Consider the following 26,830-nt stretch of genomic DNA (forward strand, 5'->3'; position numbering starts at 1 on the left):
GGCGGATGGCCTCTACAACCCAACGGGACAACTAGGACTTGGACAGGGGCCTGCCCAGGATCCTGGGATGGAACGAGACAAACAGTTGGTCCGTGGTCCGAATTGGCTGAGTACGTGCACTGAGCGCCAGTGCTTGTAGAGGGCACAGGGCCCAGAGACGCTGCGCCTCCTCCCAGTCCAAACCTTCTGTGGGAGCTGACCGCAGCTCAACCGACTGGGGAAGGTGGAAATCCGAGAGGACTTACGGCAAAAAGGTAGGGTTTGGCCAGAGGACCACCCCCTGACCCACTGGCAGCTACCTGCAGCATTCACCATGGACCGACAGCAGAGCTCACTAATTTTTCTGGCGATGAAGAAAGGCGGTCTTGAGCGGCAGCCACTTCAACTCTGCTTTTTCCAGAGGCTTGAAGGGAGGGCGCTGGAGGGCATGAAGGACCAGGTCCAGATCCCGGGGGGAATGGGGACCCTGGTGTACGATCTGGGCACCCCTCAAGAACCACGAAATCAAAGCAGTGTCGGTGTTGCTGAGTGCTGAGCGACCAAGACAAATAGCCTTAATCGCAGCCACCAGCCCACGCAGGGTAACAGCAGCTCTGCCTGCCTCTAGCTGGGACTCCAACTGCATCATTCAGGCCCATGAGGCGGAGACACAGGCCCCAGTTCACCCAAGAGTGGAGGCTGAAGTGGTCCAGGCACACCCTGAAGACCCGCTACCGTTCCGCTGTGACGGACACTAAGCCCCTGACGGAGTCCAGGTACATGCCTAGAAAGGTGGTACTCTGAGGTGGTTCCAACCAGCACTTCTTGGGATTCAGGCGGAGCCCCAGAGCCTGAACATGGGAGACCAGAAGGGCAACATGGCTGCGGCACTGTTCTATTGAGGAGGCGCAGACCAGCCAGTCGTCCAAGATCCTGAGGCCCCGTAGTCTCATAGGAGCGAGGGCGGTGTGCACACACCTGGTGAAGGTTCGGAGTGCCAGGGAGATGCCAAAGAGGCGGGCGCGGAACTCGAAGATCTGCACCCGAATCTGAGGACCATCAACATCTTGCACTTCAGGGGCCGGAGATAACAATTGAGGCCCCTGTTGTCCAGAATGGGACAAAGACCCCCGTCCTGCTTGGCGACCAGTAAGTAGTGGGAGAAAACCCCCACTTTGCGGTCCCCAACGTCCACCTCCTGTATGGCCCCCTTTGTCAGAAGCATCACCAGTTCCTCCCGCAGCACCAGGGCCTCCTTCGGGTTGCTCACAGGGTTAAAGGTCGGGACATTATGTTACAGGGGGTCTGCGGCAAAACTGCAGGCGATAACCCTTGGTCATAGTGGAAACCACCCAAGGGTCCGCCCCCAGGGCTGACCAGGCCACCCTGCACTGCTCTGTGGATAGGGCTGGGTGGCCTGGCTCCAAGAGATGTCAGGAGGGAGGGGTGGCTGGAGGACTGAGAGACTCCACATCCTCCCTGCCTGCCCTGGGCGTGACTGCTCCGTCTACGAAAGGCCTCCAGCTAGGGCGGAAGAGCTCCAGGGCCCCAAGCTGGGGCAGGTTGAGGCACAGAAGCCCTGGGCCTCCCCACCCTGTCCAAACTCTTGCGCAGGCCTCGTGAAACCTACTAAGCAGTGCCGTGAGTCTCTGTAGCCTGCTGCAGGAGCCAGGCCGCACCTTGGTCGAACATGGCTGAAGGGTCAACCGACAGTCTCATAAGGCAGTCCCGGTCGTCCGACGTGGAGCCAGGACTGAGACAGCCACAGGTGGCGGCGTGCTACCCAGAATCAGCCTAAAGTGCAGCCCATAGCAGTGGCCTGCTCTTTCATAAGCGAGGCTAGTTGAGAGGAGGCAGACAGCAGCTCCCCTACGCCGTCTAGGTCCCCCAAACTAGCCTGCAACTGGCGGGCCAAGTGTCGTACATGAAGCAAAAAAAAAATGGCTGTCAAATTGGAGAGGCAGGCCTGCGTTACCATTGCCCTGTGCAACGTAGTCAACAGGACATCCCTCATTGTTAGGGCATGCAGGCCGCCCCAGGAGGGAGCCCGAAATGGCAACCAGAGGGTTCAGGGGCAGATCCACCAGGGGAAGGTGCCACAGTCAATCTGCTCTTGGCCATGCAGAGCAGCAAACCACTTACAGGCAGGGGACCAGTGATGCAGGGCTGTAGGGGATCAAACTGCCTGCATACCAGGTCCTGAAAATCAGGAAGCAGTGGCACCTGCAAGAGGTGGCGCTGAGGCTGTGTGGCATCATCAAACATAGAGGGTACTTCGACGGGTTATCCATAAATCTAATGGGAGGTTGAGAGTGCCCACTGTACATGCATGGGGGGTTTGGCAGAGAAGTGTGTACATGTGGCAGCTCTCCTGTACAAAATTTACATTGCAGTGCGTCTACGAGGGAACATCACACATACAGATGTCCAGGCTTACTGGATAATGCCCTCAAATATGAAGAAAGTGCAAGGAGTCCCAGGCCATGCAATCAACTACACCACCAGTACAGCAAGGAAAAGGGCACTAGACCAGTCCATTAGTGAAGGACAAAGTGAGTGTTCTGTACCCAGAATCTGGACGCATACTGGTTGCAGTTTGCTAAAACAAAGAACACTGACTGAGTTAAAACCTCCCACTGATCTTATGCATGCACACCGGTCGGGGCTCTGCTCTGTTATGGAGGAATTCCGCCACTTATATGCAGACCCTGTCCAGCCTTGTGTCCTCCCCAAACCACTTACATGTCTCCATGAAAACAAGGGGACAGCACAAATGTGACTTTTGGCACACAGCACAGGCAGGAAGAATCACTGTGCCAAACATACATGCGGTTATGTTATGTCTGCCTCCAATGCCAACTCCTGCGTTATCAACTGTGAAGAAAGTGTGCTACCCACAAAAACTGTCACATCAGCTCTCAGACACTGAACCACAACAAAACCTCACAGAGTAAGCTGCAGCACAGAGAGCTTAAAGCGGAGAAGTGTGGTTTCATCATCGACCACTGATGCTCTCGTTAACTGTGAATGTTGTGGAAAAGGCCACAATCTCCTGCAGACCTGTGAAGATGACAAGCTCTGTCTGAGGTGAACTGATGGAACAGTGGATTTGAAACAGACACGCATCTACTACAAGCAGGTCCAAACCCAGATTTTTGTTACAAAGTCACACTTTTGTGACTTAGTTGTGTGGACAACCAAAGCTTTTGTAATTACATGTGTGATGCCAGATGTAAACATGTGGGGTAAAGGTTTAGCAGTGGGTCAGAATTTCTTTTACAAAGTTGCTATGTCAGAGCTCTTGGCCAATCACTACACTGATCCAGAACCCAGCGTTTGACGAGGACAACCTTCCGTGGATGTTGCAATGACAATCAAAAAGAGAGAGAGAAAAAAAGCTTGCTAAGAAAACTGAGACAGTATTCCAGTTACACCCGTTTAGACAGAACTCTAATATTGCAGGTTTGTTTTAAGATTTTTGGTTCGGTGTCACATTAGGGTGGACCCATCTTCCTGTACTCTGCACTTCATGTTTTATTTTACCTGTTTTTTTATCACTCACTGTGAATTAGTAGATCATGTTTAAAATACTACCAATGTAATTCACAACATACATACTTTGGTGTATTTATTTTCTGATTCTGATTTTTTTCATTTTATAGCTGTCGTTAAAATCTTTTCTTTATCTCCTGTACAGGCCAACACAATCTATTTGTCTTTTCAGGTTGTAGTATTACACAACATGTTCAGATCCAATAGAAATAAAATAAGTGTTTCATAATTAATTAAATTTATTGTCTTTATTTATAACTGGCATTATTTTCTTATTTTTCTCATTCCGTTGTGCTTTATTAGCTGCTTTGGGGAAAAACAAAAAAAACAAAAACATTTCAAAACAAACTGGAAAACAGTTATTCATCAATTGATTGCTTCAATGCAACACTTGGGCACATATTTGTGAGCGCACATGGAACGGCGACTATCTTATCCAGCAAAGTCATTTTTTCACCTTCACACGGCACCACTAAATCTAGACTTATGGTGTCATTCAGTATGGAGTACTTTGAGCGTAGATAGTCTATAACTCGTTCAACATGGATCCTGATGTGTGCAAGTTTTCGTGTCTCTTCCACATCTTTTGCTTGTAACTGACTATGAACCCGGGTAAATGCTGGGATTTTTAAAGTGGCACCCATTAAGGCAACACTTTCCTTAATATCAAAAACCTGGTCTGTGAGCACTATGTCCCCAGGTGATAGCTTCTGCAGAAAGCCAGATGTTTCAGCTATACGTTTGTCACTGGTACGCCCTCCCCATGTTTTAGACATGAAAGAGGTGGTCCCTTGTGGTGTGATGCCTTTGAAATATTTAATTGTGTTCCTAGTCAATAATAACTGTCACACGGTCACCAAACATCTCAACATACTGGTGTGGCACACTGGCCCGTATGCAATGTATTTTAGCCCAGTGCACCAATGGGCTGAGGTGAGCGTACAGTAAATTTACAGTAATGTTAAACACAGTGGTTTTAGTTTAAGCTAAAATCAAAGTGGTGTGCAACATGTTCAAGTGGAAGGTTTAGTCTTAAACGCATCAAAGTCAACAAGAGCATCTGAAAATGAGAGATTTTTCTGTGAGTATCTGGTAAGATGGGGCTAATTTGTTATAGTGAACTCCCAGAAAGCTTGCCTCAGGTAAGTTTTTATCCACACCTGACTAGGTGTGGCCAATTAGCACCAGCTGAAAACACTGAGCATATTAGGGGCTGCAGAGGGACGGAACTACTGTGTAGGTCTTCACTTTTGAGTTGTCTTTCAGGAAGTCCTTGTCTAATTATTTTTTGGACAATTCTTGTTTCAATTTTTGTTTTTCTTCCTGCAGATGGACTATTTCTGTTAACCGTAGGGAACACATTTTACACTCCTGCTGATCTTTATTCTCATGCTGTAGACCTATCTGCTGTGGTTGGATCTCTGCTGCAGTTTCAGTAGTGACTGGTGCTGAATAACACACATACATACACAAAAAGACAAGTTTATTTTAGGTGCAAAAACAAGATTAAGTACTAAAACACCACCAGACTTGGCCGTTAAATAACATTTGATTTACAGAATTTTACTTTTAAACAAAGTAATCAAACAGGCACATTTCTATTTTGGCATTTAAAACTTGACTTGGCCCTGTGACCCATACAATTTTAAAATAATTACTTTTAAAACAAATGACTGCGATGGAAAATCTAAGTACAACATATTCTCCTAGTGCGCATGCGCCAACCAGCGTGCAGCCTGTTACAGTCGCTCCTGCTTTTCTCTTAGTTTAGCTCTTTTTTCTTACGTATTCTTTTTTTTTTCTGACTTGTATTTTCCTCCGTTTTCTATCTCTTACTCAATCATGTGGATTGAGAGAGTTTTTGTTCTTCTGCTGGCCGTGGAACTGTTACTTTTATCAAGGAACGGGACCGCGGCACATCTCTTACACTCACGGACTGTTTACTCCAGAGATCAGCTGATCGCCCTGATGCCGGCCGGCTCGCTGGCCAGGCCCGCAGAAGTACCAGCTGAAATTTGGAGGAAAACACATCGGGGATGCAGAGGTCAAGGACAGAAGAGAAGAAAAAAGGTGACGGTGAGACAGCGGAGGCTCGAAGCGAGGAGGAGGTTTAAACCGTGTCTGCCGTCTATCGTGATGGGTAATGTGCGATCGTTGGCAATTAAAATCGACGAGCTCTCAGCACTGGTACGGAGTCAGAGGGAATACCGAGAGTGTAGCCTGATGTGTTTCACCGAATCATGGCTGCACCAGGACATTCCCGATGAGAATGCTTCCGTGGACGGCTTCCACACTGTTCGGGCGGACAGGGACAGCATCGCTAGCGGTAAGCGGAAAGGAGGTGGGCTTGCTGTTCTAGTTAACAACCGGTGGTGTAACCCTGCCAACATAACAATCAAAGAAAAGATTTGTTGCCCGGACACTGAACTGTGTGCTGTTGGACTCAGGCCGTATTATTTACCCAGGGAATTCTCTCACGTCATCTTGGTGGCTGTTTATGTACCCCCCTCTGCTAACCCCACAGCTGCATGTGACACTATCCACTCTGCCATAGCTCGGTTACAGACTCAGCACCCGAGTGCCTTTATTGTGATCTCGGGTGACTTCAACCATGTTTCACTGGACAATACACTAACAACATTCAAACAATATGTGGACTGTCCCACCAGGGGAGAGAAAACTTTAGACTTGCTGTATGCTAACGTCAAGGATGCATACAGCTCCTCCTCCCTCCCCCCACTTGGTAGGTCAGATCATAACCTGATTCACCTCACCCCCCGCTATGTGCCAATTGTGAGGAGGGAACCTGTGACCACCAGGACTGTTAGGAGGTGGTCAGAGGAGGCCTTAGCAGAACTACAGGGCTGTTTCGAGGTGACCGACTGGGAAACACTCTGTGAGCCTCACGCCGAGGACATCAATGGGCTTACTGAGTGTATCACAGACTACATAACTTTCTGCACCGACTCCATTGTTCCAGCTCAGACTGTTCATTGTTACCCAAATAACAAGCCGTGGGTGACTAAGGACATCAAAGCCCTCCTCAACAACAAGAAGAGGGCTTTCAGAGGGGGCAACAAAGAGGAGGTGAGGAAGATCCAGGTGTTACTAAAGGACAAGATCAGAGAGGCTAAGGACAATTACAGGAGGAAGCTGGAGTGGAAACTCCAGCAGAACAGCATGAGAGAGGTGTGGAGGGGCATGAAGACCATCACTGGATTCAGGCCAACCAACAGCAGGGGAGCTGAGGGAGGTGAGAATAGAGCCAATGAGTTGAATCTGTTTTTCAATAGATTCGACACCACAGTGTCTGCTCCCACCCCCACAACCTCACCTGTAGTCAGCCTGGAATCCAGAGCCACACCACTGTGCCAGCCTCTCTCTTCACATGTTGCCTCCCTTGAGATTCCTGACACCCCTCCCCCACCCATCACCTTCACTCAATACCAGGTTGAGATGCAAATGAGGAGACTTCACTCAGGCAAGTCTGCTGGACCAGATGGAGTGAGTCCCCTCGTCCTCAAGACCTGTGCCCCCCAGCTGAGTGGAGTCTTTCATAAACTGTTTATGCTGAGTCTGAGTCTGCAGAGGGTCCCAGTGATGTGGAAGACATCATGCCTCGTCCCTGTACCAAAGACGCCACGTCCCAGTGGCCCCCAGGATTACAGGCCCGTGGCACTGACCTCCCACATCATGAAGACCCTGGAAAGGCTCATCCTGGACCAGCTGCGACCCATTGTAAGACCACATCTGGATCCCCTTCAGTTCGCTTATCAGCCTCGTCTCGGAACTGAGGACGCCATCATCTACCTGCTCAATCGTGTCTACACCCATCTGGACCAGCCGGCGAGCACTGTGAGGGTCATGTTTTTTGACTTTTCCAGTGCTTTCAACACCATCAGGCCGACCCTCCTGGGTGATAAGTTAGCAGCGATGCAGGTGGATGCTTCTCTGGTGTCCTGGATTGTTGATTACCTGACAGGAAGACCACAATATGTACGTCTCCCACAGTGTGTGTCTGACAAGGTGATCAGCAACACAGGGGCACCACAGGGGACTGTCCTCTCCCCCTTCCTCTTCACCCTCTACACCACAGACTTCAGCCACTGCACAGAGACCTGCCATCTTCAGAAGTTTTCTGATGACTCTGCGGTGGTTGGATGCATCAGCAGGGATGATGAGACAGAGTACCGGGCTGTGGTCGACTCCTTTGTCACGTGGTGTGAGCAGAATCATCTGCAGCTCAACGTGGCAAAGACCAAGGAACTGATCGTGGACTTCAGGAAGACCAGGAAACACTTGACCCCTGTTTCAATCCAGGGGGTCAGTGTTGACATCGTGGAGGACTATAAATACCTTGGAGTACACATTGACAATAAACTGGACTGGGCTAAAAACACCACAGCACTTTACAGGAAGGGCCAGAGTCGTCTCTATTTTTTGAGGCGACTGAGGTCCTTCAACATATGCCAGAAAATGCTGAGGATTTTCTATGAGTCTGTTGTGGCCAGTGCGATCCTCTATGCTGTTGCATGCTGGGGGAGCAGGCTGAGGGTCGCAGATGCCAACAGACTTAATAAACTAATCCGTAAGGCCAGTAATGTTGTGGGGATGGAGCTTGACACCCTCAAGGTGGTGTCGGAGAGGCGGATGCTGTCCAAGATAAAGACAATGTTGGATAACACCTCCCACCCACTCCATGACATGCTGGTCAGTCACAGGAGCACGTTCAGTGAGAGACTGAGATTACCGAAAAGCACCACTGAACGACACAGGAAATCATTCCTGCCTGTGGCCATCTCCCTGTACAACGCATCCACTTAACACACTGTTTGCTGCTACAGCTACACATGTTTCTTTTCCAACTATTTATTTATGAGTGAAGTATGTATGTGTATATATGTATATATTGTACTATTCTTAGTTAGTGTATTGTCTGTCTTGTCTTAATGTTGGTTTAAAATGGAGCACTGTAACAAAAAATAATTTCCCCCAGGGATTAATAAAGTATTCTGATTCTGATTCTGATTCTGATTCTGCAAAACCAGTAAGTGACTTGTAACTTTGAAGTGAACTATCCACAGTTTCCGAAGAGCAAAACAGTTAAGCTAAACACAGGTAAATACAGTGGAAAAGGAGAATATTTTTATGTAAAATAATAATTTTGCCTACATGGATTTTGCCTGACCCAGAGGAATGCGGGACTTTTCATGGCTGTTTTGATGTCACTCTCTCTCTTAACCCTTTAAGACCTACCATAGAACCAAGTAGAACCAGAGCTTACTTTATATTTTTACATGCTGTAGTGCCATTTTTGGGAGCATTTCAAGTTGCTATACATCAATACAACTGTTATAGCCAATATTTTAATATATGTATGCATTAAGTCCATAGTAACTACATTAATTGCAAAAAAGTGCAATAAACTACAAAAAAATTGAAAATCGTTTTTTTTTTTTTTTTTTTTACATATATTTCTACTTGGAGAAATTTAAGAGGTTTATCCCTCAAAACTTTAAATACAAAAAAGTTGCAAAAGATAGTTTACAACAACAGGAAATTTATTTTGAGTGTCTTCATAGTTTTATTTTTGAGATACACCAATTTTTATATACTGCAGGAAAAACGAAAAACAATCCTATGATGCAAATTTGCAAAGAAAACAGCATGTTCATCAAAATAAACTATTTCCAGCAGTGCAATTCGAGTTCTAAGCATCCCAGAAACTATTCAGAAAAGCATAAAGTCAAACATGACTTATAAAAACACCAGTATAGGCTTTTAAGGTCTACAAATAAAAAACTACATTTTCCGCGAAAATGACGTCACTTCCGGTTTCGGGCAGGACATGGCGGACATGCGATCGTTCGCGCTGACCTCTGTTTCAATGTGAAAAGTGTTATGAACAGCTGATCGGATTGGCAAAGCCTGTTTCTGGAATATTATGTTTTTGTTTCTGCAAGCGCTTTTTATGCAATTTTTGCAAAGGTATATGTGGAAGGAAACCGTGACCTAGGAGAAGCTGATGGATTGAAACTTGTCCAGTTTCATATGCAAAAAAAATTATTGCGCTAGCTTACGCGGTTCCGGTTCTACAGGGATTTAAAAATAGTTACGCAAAACGGAGCGTGCCCGCTCTGACCGGTTTTTACATGAAAGATCTGGAAGTCTGAGTCTCACCTTCAGGTTTCGTGGCAGGTGTAAACAAACCCCGGGGGGGTGCAGTCGTTGAACGGCGAAAAGTCATTGGGCTGTTGCCACGTCTCGGTCAAACAGAAAAAGTCAAACTTACGATCTGTGAGTAGATCCTGAATTAGATGACCCTTGCTCATAAGCGAGCGGATGTTAAGGAGGCTGAAGTTGACATCGGTGTTGTCATACTGGACAGAGGTGTTAGCCGACCTGGGCAGGGTGGCTAAAACACTGTGGTCAGCAGCCCTGTCGGGGTTCCGTGGAGGACGACGTGAAGTGGACCAGCGGGACTGAATTGGCTTAGAGTCGTCATGGTGAAAATTCCGACGAGAGCCCCGGTGGATGTACTTTCGGCGAGGGAGGAACGCGATATCTGTTTGGAGATGAAACACAGCCAGCGGTGGAGAAGCCAGGTGAAAGCGGAGACGGAGAGGCTCGTCAGCTGAGTATTGGTGAAACAAGGTTTAAAATTTGTTAAGACATATCAAAGAATATATAAATAAAAGATAAAAAGATACCGGTGAGTAGCGGCAGCAAGTCGCGCCAGTGTTCACTCAACCGGAAGCTCAGCATACTATGGTTTGTGTGGCATACACAGGCACCCCTTGAATCCTTCCACATTCCCGGAATCATGTGCACATGGATTTGGTTGGTCCTCTGCTGCAGTCGCAAGGTTTCAGGCACCTTTTGACTGTAGTGGACCGTATGACCCAGTGGCCGGAGGCAGTGCCCCTGGCATCCATTTCAGTAGCAGCGGTGGCCAGGGCATTTTTTGTCAATGGGGGTTTCGGTCTCCTCTCCATCCTTATTCTCCTTGATCCACCATCTCTCACCCCATTCTTCTTAGCAGATTAGCTTCTATTGGTCTCTCTCATACTCCATTAGCCTGGTTTAAATCATACCTGTCTGACCGCACTCAGTTCATTCAATTGAAAACCTTCACTTCTCAGCCTCCTCCTCTATCTACTGGGGTGCCCCAGGGATATGTCCTCGGGCCCCTCCTTTTCATTATTTACCTTCTTCCACTAGGACACATCTTTCGTAAATATAATATTCAGTTCCATTGTTATGTCAATGACACCCAGTTTTACCTCTCTACCAAACCCAACTCTACTCTTCCTCCACCCTCCCTCACCCTCTGCTTAGCTGAACTTAATTCCTGGTTCTCCTCCAACTTCCTTAAACTTAACAGCAATAAATCAGAACTCCTCCTGGTTGGCACTAAACTATCGCTATCCAGAATTAACAGTTTTTCTCTCACTATCAATAATTCGTCAGTTCCTATCTCTCCCTCTGTTAAAAGCTTGGGTATCATTCTCGATAGCACATTATCCTTTAATTCACATATCGATAATGTCACATGTGCAGCATATTTTCAACTCCGTAACATCAATCGCCTACGCCCTTTCCTCACTCCTCATACCACTGCCATTCTCGTCCATAATCTCGTTATATCTCTAATTGACTACTGTAATTCACTATTATTTGGCCTTACACAAAAATCCATTACCAAGCTCCAACGTTTCCAGAACTCGGCTGCCCGTATTATTACTAGGAGTTCCTCTATCCACCACATCTCCCCAATCCTGAAGCAGCTTCACTGGCTCCCGGTTAAATTTCGCATTCATTTTAAAATAATTCTTTATACAGTTAAGGCTATTCAGTCTCTCTCTCCACCATACCTCCCTGATTTAGTACAGATGAACTTCCCATCCCGGTGCCTCAGATCTTCATCTTCTCGTTTTCTCTATGTTCCTTCTGCTCGTCTTATTACAATGGGGGGCAGGGCTTTTAGTTGCTCTGCCCCTTGACTTTGGAATTCCTTACCCCAGGACCTCAGAAACATTACTTCATTCCCTCTTTTTAAGTCCACCCTCAAAACTCACTCATTTAAAATTGCTTATGTTTAAACCTCTGCAGGCTCTTAACTTTTATCTGTTACTTTTATCATTGTGTATATTTCCAGTTTTTCAGGATATATATATATATATATATATATATATATGTATGTATATATATGTATATATATATGTATATTAGAGATGGACCGATCCGATATTACGTATCGATATCGGTCCGATACTGACCTAAATTACTGGATCGGATATCGGAGAAAAATAAAAAATGTAATCCGATCCATTAAATATCACGAAAGCACCTCACAAAACTTGCAACACGCCGTAACTCACCTCAGAAAGTTAGCACGTCGGAGCAGTATGCATCACGTGATAGAGCGGCTGTGGCATGCGGGACCTGTCGGTGGGTCTGGATAGCATTTGGAGCTTCGCTAGCAACCTGGCATTTCATCTCCGACAAAGTTATCCCGAGAGAAGTAAAGCAAGTGTGTAAGTCCATCTCTGAATGTTTGTAAAGCATTCCTGCGTTAAGCTTAACAAACGACTGCCTCTCCTGCTGCTACTTCAATCATGAAACTGCTTAACGATCAGCTGATCGGCTTTTCTGTCGCAAGTCCGTGTCTCTAGTTTGCTTTTGGCCCACTTTGCACCAGAAAGAGGAAACCAGCGGCTGAACAACAGCAGCACATTTAAGCTTGATCAGCTGTTGTTAGAATTTATTTAATATTACTTTCTACTCGAGGATCTTTTTCTACGTAGCTGACGGCTGGTAACTTTGCAGGGGCGGATCTAGCAAAGTTTAGCCAGGGGGGCCAATAGGGCATTAACAGGGAAAAGGGGGCACAAAGACATACTTTTCTTTCTTATTCTCATTTAAAATGTCTAGCTTTTAATAAATAATTATCTGACACCCAAAGTTTTAATTTGATGCAAAATGAATAGAAGTCCATTACTGTATATAGTGACTATTAAGTCTAATATATATACCCTAGTAAGCTATAGTACTTTTTCCTTTGGGAAGGTACCATCTGTGCAGTCTGCAATTTTGTTGAAGAAAGATGTTGAATCTATTTAATATTTCTTGAAAAATAACTGATTTCTGTGCATTTTTTTTTCACACTGCATCAAATTAAGGTTGATTACGTCGATTAAGCATCATGAGGTGGAGCGTGAGGGGTGGTTCCCTATTTTTTATTTATTTATTTTTGTTGTTGCTGGGAGTTGGAACCCTATTAGTTAGGTTGCTTAATATTTACGCTAAGTACTCTTTAAAATACCAGAATAGGGAGGATGGTGTAGGTTTAAGTTTATTAGATTGATCAGTATTGCTGAACTATGAAATATTTTTTTTGCATACAGGTATAACAGAATAGCTTTAGTGTAGTTGTTGTTTTAAACTTGAGTGTGAACTTATACAAAATGCAGCAAGATATTTAAAAAACAGTTTTGTTGATTAAAAAACACTATATCGGATTCATATCGGTATCGGCAGATATCCAAATTTATGATATCGGTATCGGACATAAAAAAGTGGTATCGTGCCATCTCTAATATATATATATATATATATATATTAGGGGTGCAACGATATTCGTATCGATATTGAACCGTTCGATACAGTGCTTTCGGTTCGGTACGCATATGTATCGAACAATACAACATTTGTAATTTATTTTATCAACTTTCCTTCTGACGATGCTGTCTGTGTTGAGCGCTCAGTGAATCTGCGTTCGACTACTCCGCCTAGGCTGCACTGTCGAGCGCAGATCCACTGAGCGCTCAACACAGACAGCATAGTCAGAAGGAAGAGCGCAGGGCAAGCTAGCAAGACAGAAGTTAAGCTCTCCTTGCAAGATGGACCTCCCCCACTCTCATTCAGATCTGGCGTTTGGAATTATTTTGGTTTTCATGTGACGTATGACCCTGAAGGTAAGCGAGTCATGGACTAAAGTAAAACAGTATGTTGGATGTGCCACGCAATGCTTAATTACATGGGTGGGAACTAGTGTGTTAGCGCAGTTAGCTCGTTAACGTGTTGGCCGTCTAGCCCCATGCACGGGGCGATCGGCGGTAGCTCGTTAACGGAGATTTGCCATGTTGTGGCGTTAAGGTCATTTCAACGAGATTAACCTGAAAGCACTAGTGGGAACACAACGAATATGACTGCACATTTACGCCGACATCATCCTAGTGCAAAGACAAAAACAACAAGCATGCTACTAACTTTAGCCGAGTCATTTAGACAGCTGTTAGCACATGATTCTCCTTATGCTGCTGAGAATATAGCCCAGAAGAAGCGGATAGTATAGCTTTTATTTTGGAAAGAGACATTTCTCTGTAATAAACTCTCTTTTCCAAAGATGAGTAATTCCTCAATCAGATACAGGGCTCGCAATATCGCTAGCCCGACGTCCTGGGGCTAGCGATTTTTTTCAGACGGGCTACCCTGCCCGTCGGGCTATTGTAGGAAGGAAAATATATGTCAATGCTTTTGCATTCTTTCAGAAATGTAGCTGGGTAATTATGTCATTGGCATCGGTGAGCCACTGTCAGTATGTGACATATTGAAATCGCGTTTGAATTTGCGCTTGTTTTTTTGCTTTCACTTTGCAATCGTGCGAACTGTGTATAGAGAGCAACAGCACTGATCTGTGAGTGATGATAATTTGTGCACCAATTCCTCCGACATCGTCTTATTAATCGTTAGCTTACTATGCAAACATGACAAGTGAAATCTCCCGCAGCAAGCTTAAACATGTGAGAGGTTGATCGCGCAGAGAATCGCTGAGCTTATGTGAGTGCGTGTGTAAAAGCAGCAGGATATATATTTTAGTTCTGCTGAGCCAAATAAGACAGGTCGGGGTGAAGAAGTGACAGCCAAAGAAAAGCTTACCACAAAACGGAGAAGTTATGACAAATCAGACTATAAGGCAAAAAGAAAGTGCAGCTTTATGGTTTCATGGACAAAAGAATTTCTGTGGCTGCAATATGATGAGCTAAATAACCAGGGCTGCACATAAGTGGTCCGCAGGTGCGCATTCGCTGTCAAAATAAAAAACGCACACAAGGGTTAGGGTTAAATTTAAAAACTGTACTTTTGAGTTAAAATATATATTTATAATTTTAATAAATGACAAATTAAAAAGGCATGAACATTTTTTTTGTATCGAAAAAATATCGAACCGTGACACCAAAGTATCGAACCGAACCGAACCGTGAATTTTGTGTATCGTTGCACCCCTAATATATATATATATTAGGGGTGCAACGATACACGGAAAATTGAAAGGTACAAATGTGTTGTGCATGAAACACATTCAAACGTGCTGCACATGTGTGTCACAAGTTGATCTGGCTGTAGGCTGTGGCACTTGGCCAGAGGTGGCGCTGGTTGATTCGAGTCCATGTTAGTGCACAAAGTAAACTGCTCGCTTTAGTTGTGAAGTAAAAACGCTGAAACCGGAGAAATAAAATGTGCGAGGGGAACGATAACGACGACAAGAGTCTCCCGATCGTTTACTCCTGCTGTCCTGTGAACAACATCGGCGTGGTGTTAATTGTTTGCTCTTTTCGCGATCGTGTCGCGCATGAGGATATCACCAGGTAAACTCGCCACATTTTTAAACATTTTGTTGTTCAACAGCATCAAGACTGACGGAGTGTGTTTGAGATAATCTCACAAGTGTCACAGATGACACATTTGGCGTTTTTTGCTGGTTTGTCGGTAGCAGCTCCTGAAATGTAAGACTGCCACACATCTGTTCGACCAACGCCAGTTGATCTAAATGTAGTGAAGTAGATTCTGGGGTAGGATTTTACATGATGTCCACAAACGCACCACTGACATCCACACCATCCCAGCCGACAATTAGCAGGCTTACAAGAAACAGCTGCGCTTCACTACCAGAAGAAGGCATTTGGCAGTCTTGTCCATCCAAGGTGGCTGAGAGCATTAGGCAGTTAAGCGCTGCAGATCTCTCAAGGAAAGCTACTCAGTTTAGTATTGCCCTGTGGTAAGTGGGACTCTTGTGTTCATCATAACGTGGCATATAGTAGGGTGGACTTTGACAACTGTTTCCCTCTTTTGTTGCAGGTTTGCACTAGTGATGGGCAGATAAAGCTTCATGAAGCACTGAAGCTTTTCATCCAATTGGTTCACCCCAACGCAAAGCTTCTTGAAGCTTCATTTGCTCTAGTAGGACACCTACTGGACGTAAAAAATATTAGTTGGCATGAATTTGAAGAGTGTGGCATTTTGCACACAGCCTGTAAATGTCAACAACAAAAGGAGAGTGTAAAACATGTATATTGTAGTGATGGCAGTATACTGTGTATATTTATACTGGCAGTATGGAACATGATTATTTGGAAATGCTTAAAATGGAAATGATCATTTACTGTGAGGTGAGGTGTGGACAGTGGTTGTGCTTTTGTAACGTTGAGGTATGGACAGTGATTAGTGTTTAGGGGACACGTCATTGTTTTTTTTGTTTTGTTTTGTTTTTTTTGCCTGTCCCGTTTGGCTCTTTTGCCATCAGAATTGTTGTCTAAAGGCAAAGAAAGATGCCCAACGGATTTACTTTACCAAATTGACCATCCCAGCCTTGCCGTAATGGTCCATTTGATTCAGCTTTTATTGTTCATTTTATTTTCACTTACTGAATACGGGACAGACTTGACTGGGGGAAAGAAGGGGAGAAAGAAAGAGGGAAAGAGAAACAGCTGAGAAGAGGGACGGGGGAGAAGGGCAAAAGACAAAAACCAACAGAATGAGCAGAAAAAAAAAAAGAAATAAAAATGCATATATCAATCACCTGGATCACCTGCTGAAAAAGAAAAAAGAAAACAAGCAGAAGAGAACAAGAGTAATAGAATAAACAACATCACAATGATATATGGGAATATGACAGTAAATACTAAATATTAAACATTATTGTGCAGCACATAAGATCAACAGAACACAGTGTGCTTTGAGGTAGGAGCCAAAAAGGGTGTAGTTTGTGGGTGTGATCACCCATGTGTACACCTGTGAGCATGGACGCGCTTGTTTTTTTTTTTAAAAGGTTCCTTCATGTAATGATCTGCTAGAGGGTGTGGGGGGGCCACAGCCCCGTCCTCCAGGGCATGAAGCAGGTATGGAGGAGATCAAAACTCCAGACATCCAGAGGCCCCCAGAACACAAGAGACCAAGGAAGACCAACAGAGGGGCAGCCGCACCACTGTCCCAGAAAGAGCTGAGGAGAGTCCCAGATGAGGGCTCACTCAGCAGCCGCGGAGCAGAAGCCAGGGGGAGTTGCAGTGACGCGCCCGTGAGCTCCGCCGGCAGCCAGCTGTGCCTGAGTGACCGAGCCCCAGGCCGAGAGGCCGGGGGCACCCCACCTCCGAAGTGGCCCGAGCGAGCCCCAGGCTCCAGGCCCCGATAAGCGGCTGCCAAGGAGTGAGCCAGTGTGTACCCAGACGTCCATCCCCGGACACAAAGAACCACCAACGCACCGATGTCTGAGGGGGTCCGCCACTGGCAGGGGAAGTGGTGGTAGGGGGAGATAGGCCTCCAAACCTTGGAGGGCCTGAGATGTCCCCAGAGAGGTGGCGCCTGACACCCAACCTGACATATAGACACAGAAATACAGGCACACACATATACAAACATCCATTCCCACCCTCATGCTCTCATATGCACTTACTCCACACTCAACCAACGTGGAGACAGACATAAAGAGACGCTGTACACACGATCACACTCCCCAAGCGTACTCTACAAACCGGGTCTAGGTACCCTTGCCCCTGGAGGGGGGAACTGCACCCAGACCCAGGTGGTGTTACCCTTTTCCGTGCGGTGGGGGGAGGCAGACAATAATAGATACAGAGGAAAACCCAACATTCAGTTTATATAAATGAAACTAAAATGCAATAACAATGGTACCGTGGGAAACAGCCTCAACAGATTGTGACGTTGATGGCTGTGGTGGTGGTGCGGAGGAAGAGGAGGTGGTGGAGGCCCTCATTACAGAAGCACATTCTGCTTTCAGTCTTTTTTCTGCTTCGCTAGCTCTTGCAGGGCTGAGAAACCTGAGTTTTCTGAACCTTGGGTCCAGCAGTGTCGCAAGGAACATGCTCATGGTCTGTATTTTATCTAGCTTCTCTCTCAATAGCATCCTCAGCTTCTGAGCCAGAGAAGACCCAATGGATGGTGATTTCTCCATTTGTTCATTGAGGCAATGAGCCAGCATAGTGAGCAAAGGTATGACCTTTGACCCAGACACCCTTTTTTCCTGAGAGAGCTCAGTGGTTGCATCGTTAAATGGTGCTAGGACAACCAGACACTCTGAAATTATACCAAATTCCTCAGATGAAATAGGTGGGATGTCTGTTGTGAGACTTGCCAAAGCAGCACCCACTGGCTCCCTTTGTTCGAACAGTCTTTGCAGCATATTGTAAGTGCTGTTCCAGCGGGCATCCACCTCCTGTAGTACCGTATTTTCACGACCATAAGGCGCACTGTGCTAAAAGGCGCAGTCTCAGTTATGTGTGCCCTTACTGTATTTAACACACACATAAGGCGCACTGGACCATAGGGCGCATACAAGTACCGTATGCGTATTTAAAAATAAAGCGGGAGCAAACCTGAATTCGGTACCTTACTCACATTTCTATTGCCGGTAATCGTCATCATCAACAACACACAAGCATACAAGTGTGCATATTTAAAAATAAAGCAGGAGCAAAACTGAGTTTGGTACTCACATTTTTATTACCAATAATCGTCATCATCAACAACACACAAGCATACAAGTGTGCGTATTTAAAAATAAAGCAGGAGCAAAACAAAGTTTGGTACTCACATTTTTATCATCAATCAAACCCATCGAAGTCCTCATCCTCTGTGTCTGAATTGAACAGCTGCGCTAAATCTCCATCAAACATGCCAGGTTCACTTTCTTCACTGTCAGAGTCACTTTCCGTGCCGTGCGGCTCCTCGGAAACGATGTTTTTGCGAAAGCTCGAACAACAGTGCCAGCAGACATGTTAGCCCAAGCATCTACAATCCATTGGCAAATTGTGGCGTAACTCGCCCGGCGCTGCCTTCCACTCTTGGTGAAACTGTGGTCTCCATCGATCATCCATCGCTCCCAGGCCGCTCGCAGCCTTACTTTGAACGGGCGGTTCACACCGATGTCCAGCGGTTGGAGTTCCTTTGTCAGGCCTCCTGGAATGACAGCAAGCTCACAGTTCATTTGCTTCACAAGTTTTTTCACATCGGCTGTGAGATGGGCACGCATAGAGTCACAGATCAACAGCGATGGTGATGCGTGGAAAAAACCACCTGGTCTCCTTACATACACCTCCCTCAGCCACTCTTTCATCATTTCCTCATCCATCCAGCCCTTTTCATTTGCCTTAATGATGATTTCTGCTGGAAACTTCTCTTTAGGCAAAGTCTTTCGCTTAAAAATCACCATAGGCGGCAGTTTCTGTCCATTAGCATGGCAGCCAAGCACAACAGTAAAAGAAGACTTTTCATACCCCGTTGTGCGTATCGCTACCGTGCTGGTCCCCTTCTTCTCCACAGTGTGACTCACCGGGATGTCAAAAGTGAGCGGGACCTCGTCCATGTTTGTGATGTGGCTGGGCTGGATGTTTTTGTCGCCGATGTGTTTGCTGCAGTAGGAGCGGAAGATGGCCAGCTTTTCCTTATACGTAATCCGCTGGAAGTTGCTGTGCTACCGTAGTCCTGGTCCGGATGGAAAAATGGCACCGTTTCATAAAACAAAAGCACCAAGACGGACCTCCTTGGAAATGTTCAATGTTCATCTCTTCAGCTAGTGAAACTGCTTTTAGCCGAATGGTGACCGTCGAAACGCTTCTCCCGCTCGCTCTTTGCTCGATGATCCACCGCTCGAGTCTTTCCTCCAACTCGGGCCACCTCGCCTTATGTCCGCGGAAACTCAGCTGCGTTTTCTTGACCTGCCGGAGCTTGTTTTCCAGCTTCCTCCATTTGCGAACCATCGATTCGTTAATCTTAAATTCTCTCGCCGCTGCTCGATTTCCATGTTCCTCCGCGTAGCTGATGGCCTTCAGTTTAAACTGTGCTTCGTAATCGTGTCTCTTTGCCATTTTCAGGGTTGTTAAAACAACGATGTCCTGCATAATGCACATACCTGTTCTTTTATACAGGTATGTGCGATTGTCCCGGTATATACGATCAACGCCCACACTTCACCCTTTAACGTTCTCATGGTGTTCTCTACTACGTCCTCCTTACAACACATAGGGCGCACCGCGCTATAGGGCGCGCCGCACTTTTTGAAGAAAATCTAAGACTTTTAAGTGCGCCTTATGGTCGTGAAAATACGGTAGTTTGAGTTGAGGCTTCCTTAGTTGTTCCTGCACGACTGAAAGCCTCTCCTTACAAAATACAATTTAAAAAAGCATACATTAGATTGTCAAGGGAGCAGAACTATACACTTAAGTAGCAGTAAAGAAACTGTAATTAAGCCACTTAAGAACTTACCTTTGCAGTGGTACTGCTCCTGAAATATCCCACGATCTTCCTGGACTTGGCTCGGATGTCAGAGAGCTCAGGGGTCTGGTCAAGGGCCTTCTTCACCACTAAGTTCAGGGTGTGAGCTATGCATATGGCATGTTTGAGTCGTAGCTCCCTTGCACAAGCCCCCATATTGGCAGCCCCATCTGTTACTAGGCATGTGACTTTGCCAGTAATTGCCCATTCTGCCATGAGTGAGCCTTTCACTTGTGCAATGTTTTCTGCAGTGTGTGCATTAGGAAAATATTGCTCTCCTAAAACAACGGTGTTTAATGTGCTGGACTCATCAACAAAATGCCAGGTGACTGCAAGATAGGCCTCTGTGTTGATGGAGGTCCACATATCTGATGTCAGACTCACAGCTGCTGCCTTCTCAACGCTGGCCTTAACTTTCTCCTTCATCTCCTGGTACCTGGCCTCCACCATGACTTTCAGGGCCTAAAGGAAAGAAAAAATATTTTGTTTAAAAGTACGACGTGGCTGTGAAGCAGTGTGTAGGGTAGCTACACACTGAGGCTTTGAGCCTCAATCCTGCCTGTTCACATTTTATTCTGTAAAAACTAGATTTTCACTGCTTTTATGACCTTCTTAGTGGGGAGAACATAGCTAGGATTTAATGATCTAACAAATCTTTTAAATCCTATGTCCTCCACAATGCTAAATGGCTGGGAGTCCTCAATCACCATGCTAACCAGGTCTTTATCTATTTGAGATTGTTCTCCTTAGGAAAGACAATAAAGACAAAGCACAATATAGATATCACACACGTAACTTATTACAATTGTATAATATTGTTATATCATTTAGTAACATTACTGCATGCTATATTATCATGGCATTTGATGGCTCACCTGGTCTTGCTCCACAATCGGTGTTCCCCTTATTCTCATGCAAAGCTCTGTAGTGCCTAAGCATGGATGAGGTGTTGTTGTTATATCCCAGCTCCCTGGCACATAGCAAACACTTCACCTTGTACAAAAGTACAGACAGCTTAACATAAATTGTATAACACCATCAGTATTATGAAAATACATCTTCTGTAGAAATTTACATACCTTGTTGGGAGGAATAACATCAAAATGTTCCCACACAGGGGAGGACATCCTTCTCTTCTTAGCTGGCTCCATTCTCTCCTGACTTCCTCTCCTCACTCTGATAAACCTCCAAACTCTCTCCAAACTGTCTCTAACTCTCACTAACCGCAACTCTCCATCAAACACCCACATTTTTGAATGAAGTCTGAGGGCTTCATATCGCTGTCATAGCTCGCGGCAAAGTTCGAACCACTTCCTGAACCAGTCACGTAGTACAGTGCCTTTGCTCCTCCCCTTTTGTGAGTGTGGACGCTTCATCTCTTTGCTCTTAAATGCTTTGCTTCTTTTATTGATTTTTATGCTGATTTTTTTTCCCTTTTTTCCGTATGAGCTTACCTGCGATAGCTTCTGGACACTTAGATCATTAGGACTAAAGTGTCCTTAACAGAAACAGCAACATTTTTATAGTTACCTTATCCTCAGCGCTCCGTGTGTCTGTGGCCTAGACACAGCTGAAGCCTGATTACAGCGTCTGGGCACCGAGCAGCCTCAATAGCCTGGAAAGGTGCTAACCGCTAGGCTAACTAGCAACAAGATGCCTTCCCTCTCCACAGATGACTATCACAGCCTCCTGCAGAAGATTGCAGCACTGGAGACAAAAATTCATCGCTTACAAGTAAACGTGGAGGTAAATGGACTGTGTGGAAATGAAACAACCTTGCCTTTGATTCAAAACAATGGCGATGAGCAAGCTAGTACACAGCTAAGGAGCACAGATAACATGACCAAGAAAGTAGACTCTGTGCATTATTATAAATCCTCAAGTGATAATCCCCCCTTGGACTGTCTTGGTGCAAAACCAAGACATAAATCATGTCTCCTGGAAGGGGGAGGACGTACCACAGGCAGGGCACAGCGAGCTGAAATCTCTGAAACCGACTGGCCTTCACTTCCTACGAGACAGAGAAGCTCTTCTACCCCTGTATACAAGAGGAAACAGGACTGAACAACCGTGAATAGGAAGGTTAACAACAAACCTCCAAAACAACTGAATGTGAAACTGCAGAACAGATTTGCTCCACTATCAAAGGACCCTGGATCTATATCGGACAACCATCCATCTAAAAGTAGCGAAGTAAGGTCTGAAAATCTGTTGAAAAGTAAAAGACCACAGGGAAAGCTAAAGGCTAGGCCTGAAACTCTGATTGTGGGTGACTCTGCCGTAAAGGATGTACAAAGGATGTGCGGTAAGAACACTAAAGTCCTCTGCTTTCCTAAGGATATGGTCAACAACCTGAAGGAGAGAATTCTTCAAATTGCAGATGAATATCCAACTGTGACAAACATTGTTCTGCATACAGGGTCAAACGATGTGTCCAAACAACAGTCGGAGGTTCTGAAACGGGACTTTACTGGATTACTAAATACTGTAAACTCTCTGAATACAGCTGTATTCATCAGTGGACCTGAACCGCCCGTCAGAGGAGGAAACGAGAGATTCAGCAGGTTGTTTACACTGAATAAATGGCTTATATCAGCATGTGCTGACCACTCAGTGCATTTTATCAACAACTTTAATATTTTTTGGGAACGCAGGCATCTGTTTAAAGCAAATGGATTTAATTTTAACAAGTCAGGGGTGAAACTGTTCACCTCCAACTTGTTTTATTCCATACGTCATCCATCTGTGCTTTGTGCCAAGGCTGAGATAAACGAGGAGTTATCTCATAAAGAGGAACAAACAGTACTCCAAGAACAGACAAAGCCCAGCAGAAACCTTGAGGAGGAGCTCCATTTGCCCCCACCCGGGAAGAGCCTCAGAAAGGAGAGACATCTGAGGCAAGAAGAGGCAAGAAGAGGGGTCCCTATTTGCCTCCAACTCTCTCAACAACACCAACAACCAGGACCAGGGACCACGATCTTCCCCAGTCCCCCAAACCCCTGACAGGCCATCACCCTCCTCCCCCTCCCTTTCTCCCTCCTCCCCACACCTGAAATTCACTGAGGAGATGATGGAGCGGGTCAATGCTGGGCTCAGATCTACCCCCCGGCCCAATCCCTCTTTGTCCCCCATAAACCTCCCACCAAAGCAGCCAAAGGTTCGCCATCGAGCCCCACCCTCAACAGAGCAATCGAAGTCACATTGCCCAGCCTCGCCCCCCTTAGTTCCTCCTTACCACCTTCATGCCCTGTCTCCGCAGTCTGATGTGTGATGTGTGGAGGGTCCGGGCTGCGAGGATTATGGCAGTGGTGACTTTTCCCAGGAGAAGCTGGGACCCTGTTTACTAGAAGGTTTTAAAATCTCTGTACTTTTAGGTGACAGAAGGAGACATGTGGCCTGGTCAAAACACAGAGAGCTGCACTCTAAAAGATCTTTAAACATAGTAAACATACCTTGTGTGCCACAGACTGCTCCCAAACACGAGGGGACAAGTAATGCCTCTAAAACACTTAAGTTGGCTTTATTAAACGTTAGATCTTTATCTGGGAAAACATTTTTAATTAATGATTTAATCACTGAGCACAGACTTGATTTTATGTTTTTAACTGAAACTTGGTTGGACCAAAGTAACAGTGGAGCTGTTCTCATCGAGACGACCCCTCCTAACTACAGTTTTATCAGTGAGGCCAGGGTGAGCAGGAGAGGAGGAGGGGTTGCTGTCTTATTTAATGAATCATTTCAATGTAGGCAGCTATCTCCTGGAAGTTTTCAGTCTTTTGAATATGTGGCTTTACAGCTGAAGGCCCCATCCAAAGTTGTGTTTCTTAATGTTTACAGGCCTCCCAAATACTGCACAGACTTTTTTAATGACCTCAGTGAACTGCTGTCTGTGATCTGTGTTGATTTCGACTGTGTAATTATTGTTGGGGATTTTAACATCCATGTGGACAACCCTCAGGACAAAGGGACTAAAGACCTGAGTAACACTCTGGGCAACTTTGGGCTGACTCAGCATGTAACAGAGGCCACACATAATAGAGGACACACTCTTGACCTACTGATCTCCAAGAGCCTGAGCATTTCAAAGGTTACTGTGTCTGATGTGGGCCTGTCTGATCATTACTGTGTTTTCTTTGAAAGTAAAATCTCAGCCCACACAAATATATCAACAGCAGTGATCACAAAACGGTGTATAACTGAACACAGTAGTGCAATTTTTAACCAGGTCTTCCCATTAACACCTGACCTCAAGAGAGACTCAAGAGGAGCTTCTATCCCCAAGCCATCCGTGCCCTAAACACACACACCCGCCCTCTCACATCACCTATAATTGACTGAGTCAGGACTCTTTCAGACACTAAACCAAGGCACAATGTACATTTCAATTCCTTTAATTTTAAATATGTTTATATTGTCTATCCTGTAAAATAGTCAGATGTCTATTCATATTAATGTACAGAATTCACCTGCTTGCTGCTACTACTGCACATTCACCCAGTGTATATACTATATGTCTGTATGTATATATATATATATATTATATATTGTATATATATATATATATATATTATATATATATATTAGGGGTGCAACGATACACAAAATTCACGGTTCGGTTCGGTTCGATACTTTGGTGTCACGGTTCAATATTTTTTCGATACAAAATAAAATGTTCATGCCTTTTTAATTTGTCATTTATTAAAATTATAAATATATATTTTAACTCAAAAGTACAGTTTTTAAATTTAACCCTAACCCTTGTGCGTGTTTTTTATTTTGACAGCGAATGCGCACCTGCGGACCACTTATGTGCAGCCCTGGTTATTTAGCTCATCATATTACAGCCACAGAAATTCTTTTGTCCATGAAACCATAAAGCTGCACTTTCTTTTTGCCTTATAGTCTGATTTGTCATAACTTTTCCGTTTTGTGGTAAGCTTTTCTTTGGCTGTCACTTCTTCACCCTGACCTGTCTTATTTGGCTCAGCAGAACTAAAATATATATCGTGCTGCTTTTACACATGCACTCACATAAGATCAGCGATTCTCTGCGCGATCAACCTCTCACATGTTTAAGCTTGCTGCGGGAGATTTCACTTGTCATGTTTGCATAGTAAGCTAACGATTGATAAGACGATGTCAGAGGAATTGGTGCGCAAATTATCATCACTCACCAATCAGTACTGTCGCTCTCTATACACAGTTCGCACGATTGCAAAGTGAAAGCAAAAAAACAAGCGCAAATTCAAACGCGATTTCAATATGTCACATATTGACAGTGGCTCACCAATGCCAATGACATAATTACCCAGCTAGACAGCCAACACGTTAACGAGCTAACTGCGCTAACACGCTAGCTCCCACCCATGTAATTGAGCATTGCGTGGCACATCCAACATACTGTTTTACTTTAGTCCATGAGCGCTTACCTTCAGGGTCATATGTCACATGAAAACCAAAATAATTCCAAATGCCAGATCTGAATGAGGGTGGGAGGGTCCATGTTACAAGGAGAGCTTAACTTCTGTCTCGCTAGCTTGCCCTGCGCTCTTCCTTCTGACTATGCTGTCTGTGTGGAGCGCTCAGTGGATCTGCGCTCGACAGTGCAGCCTAGGCGGAGTAGTCGAACGCAGATTCACTGAGCGCTCCACACAGACAGCATCGTCAGAAGGAAAGTTGATAAAATAAATTACAAATGTTGTATTGTTCGATACATATGCGTACCGAACCGAAAGCACTGTATCGAACGGTTCAATATCGATACGAATATCGTTGCACCCCTAATATATATATATATATATATATATATATAGATATATAATGTTCTTCCTCTACACCCCCCCCAATTTTTGCACATGTCGAGGAGCGTGTCAGGCTACATTTCACTGTGTGTTATACTTGTATAACTATGCATGTGACAAATTAAGAACCTTGAACCTTGAACCTTGAACCTGTCCAGAGGGTCAGTCAATGGGCTCGTCAATAGCTTCAATGCTAAAATGTTAAATGTAATGGACACTATTGCTCCCATTAAGGTGAAGGTTATCTCTGGAAGGAAAAAGTCTCCATGGAGAAACTCCACACTAGTGAAAAATGAAAAAAAGAGAGTGTAGGAAAGCTGAGCGCAGATGGAGAAAAACAAACCTCCAGGTTCATTATGACATCTATAAAGAGAAACTTCACAATTATAATTTACAACTGAGGAATGCAAGGAGGTCCTACTTCTCTGACATCATCACTAAAAACAGCCATAATGCTCGGGTCTTATTTTCTACAGTTGACAGGCTAACAAACCCTCCTGTGTCAGTGGCAGCTGAACTTCATTCGACCATGGCCTGCAATGACTTTGCCAAATTCTTCACAGACAAAATCCAAAAGATTAGACAAGCAATTGGTACATCAACAGCAGATCCAGGATATGTACTGTGCCCACCGAAAAACTGTTTAAACACCATGAAACAGTTTCACCCTATAAACAGCAAAGACCTGGAGGACATCTTAGGTCAACTGAACTCCTCCTCCTGCTGTTTGGATGTCCTGCCAACAAGTTTTTTCAAAAAGGTCTCAAAGACTTTGGAGTCAGACCTGTTACAGATTGTCAACTTTTCTTTAATATCAGGTGTGTTTCCAGAACCACTAAAAACTGCTGTAATAAAACCTATACTGAAAAAGGACAATCTTGACAAGACACAAATGAACAACTACAGGCCGATCTCAAATCTCCCGTTTT

The 26,830-nt window shown here is 45.1% G+C and overlaps 2 protein-coding genes across 6 annotated transcripts in view; both read right to left on the reverse strand.

Moving 5' to 3' along the window:
* Nucleotides 1-26,830, reverse strand: part of LOC120716467 (junctional adhesion molecule B-like) — a 204,853-nt gene that overhangs the window by 43,195 nt on the left and 134,828 nt on the right. The gene's annotated exons all lie outside the window — the stretch shown is intronic.
* LOC120716475 (zinc finger BED domain-containing protein DAYSLEEPER-like) lies at nt 19,845-20,544 on the reverse strand. Its single transcript, XM_040004017.1, has 2 exons — nt 20,092-20,544; nt 19,845-19,985 (listed from the first exon to the last, which is right to left on the reverse strand). The coding sequence occupies exons 1-2, from the start codon at nt 20,524-20,526 to the stop codon at nt 19,863-19,865; spliced, it is 558 nt and encodes a 185-aa protein (XP_039859951.1). The 5' UTR covers nt 20,527-20,544; the 3' UTR covers nt 19,845-19,862.

Source organism: Simochromis diagramma, unplaced genomic scaffold (genome assembly GCF_900408965.1).
Source record: "Simochromis diagramma unplaced genomic scaffold, fSimDia1.1 OVJJ01000776.1, whole genome shotgun sequence".
In the NCBI taxonomy this organism is placed as follows: domain Eukaryota; kingdom Metazoa; phylum Chordata; class Actinopteri; order Cichliformes; family Cichlidae; genus Simochromis; species Simochromis diagramma.

What these genes read in the sequence shown, in the direction of transcription:
- LOC120716475 (XM_040004017.1), bottom strand. Translation starts at nt 20,526, where the DNA reads ATGAAGGAGAAAGTTAAGGCCAGCGTTGAGAAGGCAGCAGCTGTGAGT. An exon ending in GGAGCAGTACCACTGCAAAG is followed by an intron (nt 19,986 to 20,091) that starts GTAAGTTCTTAA and finishes GTATTTTGTAAG; the next exon opens with GAGAGGCTTTCAGTCGTGCA.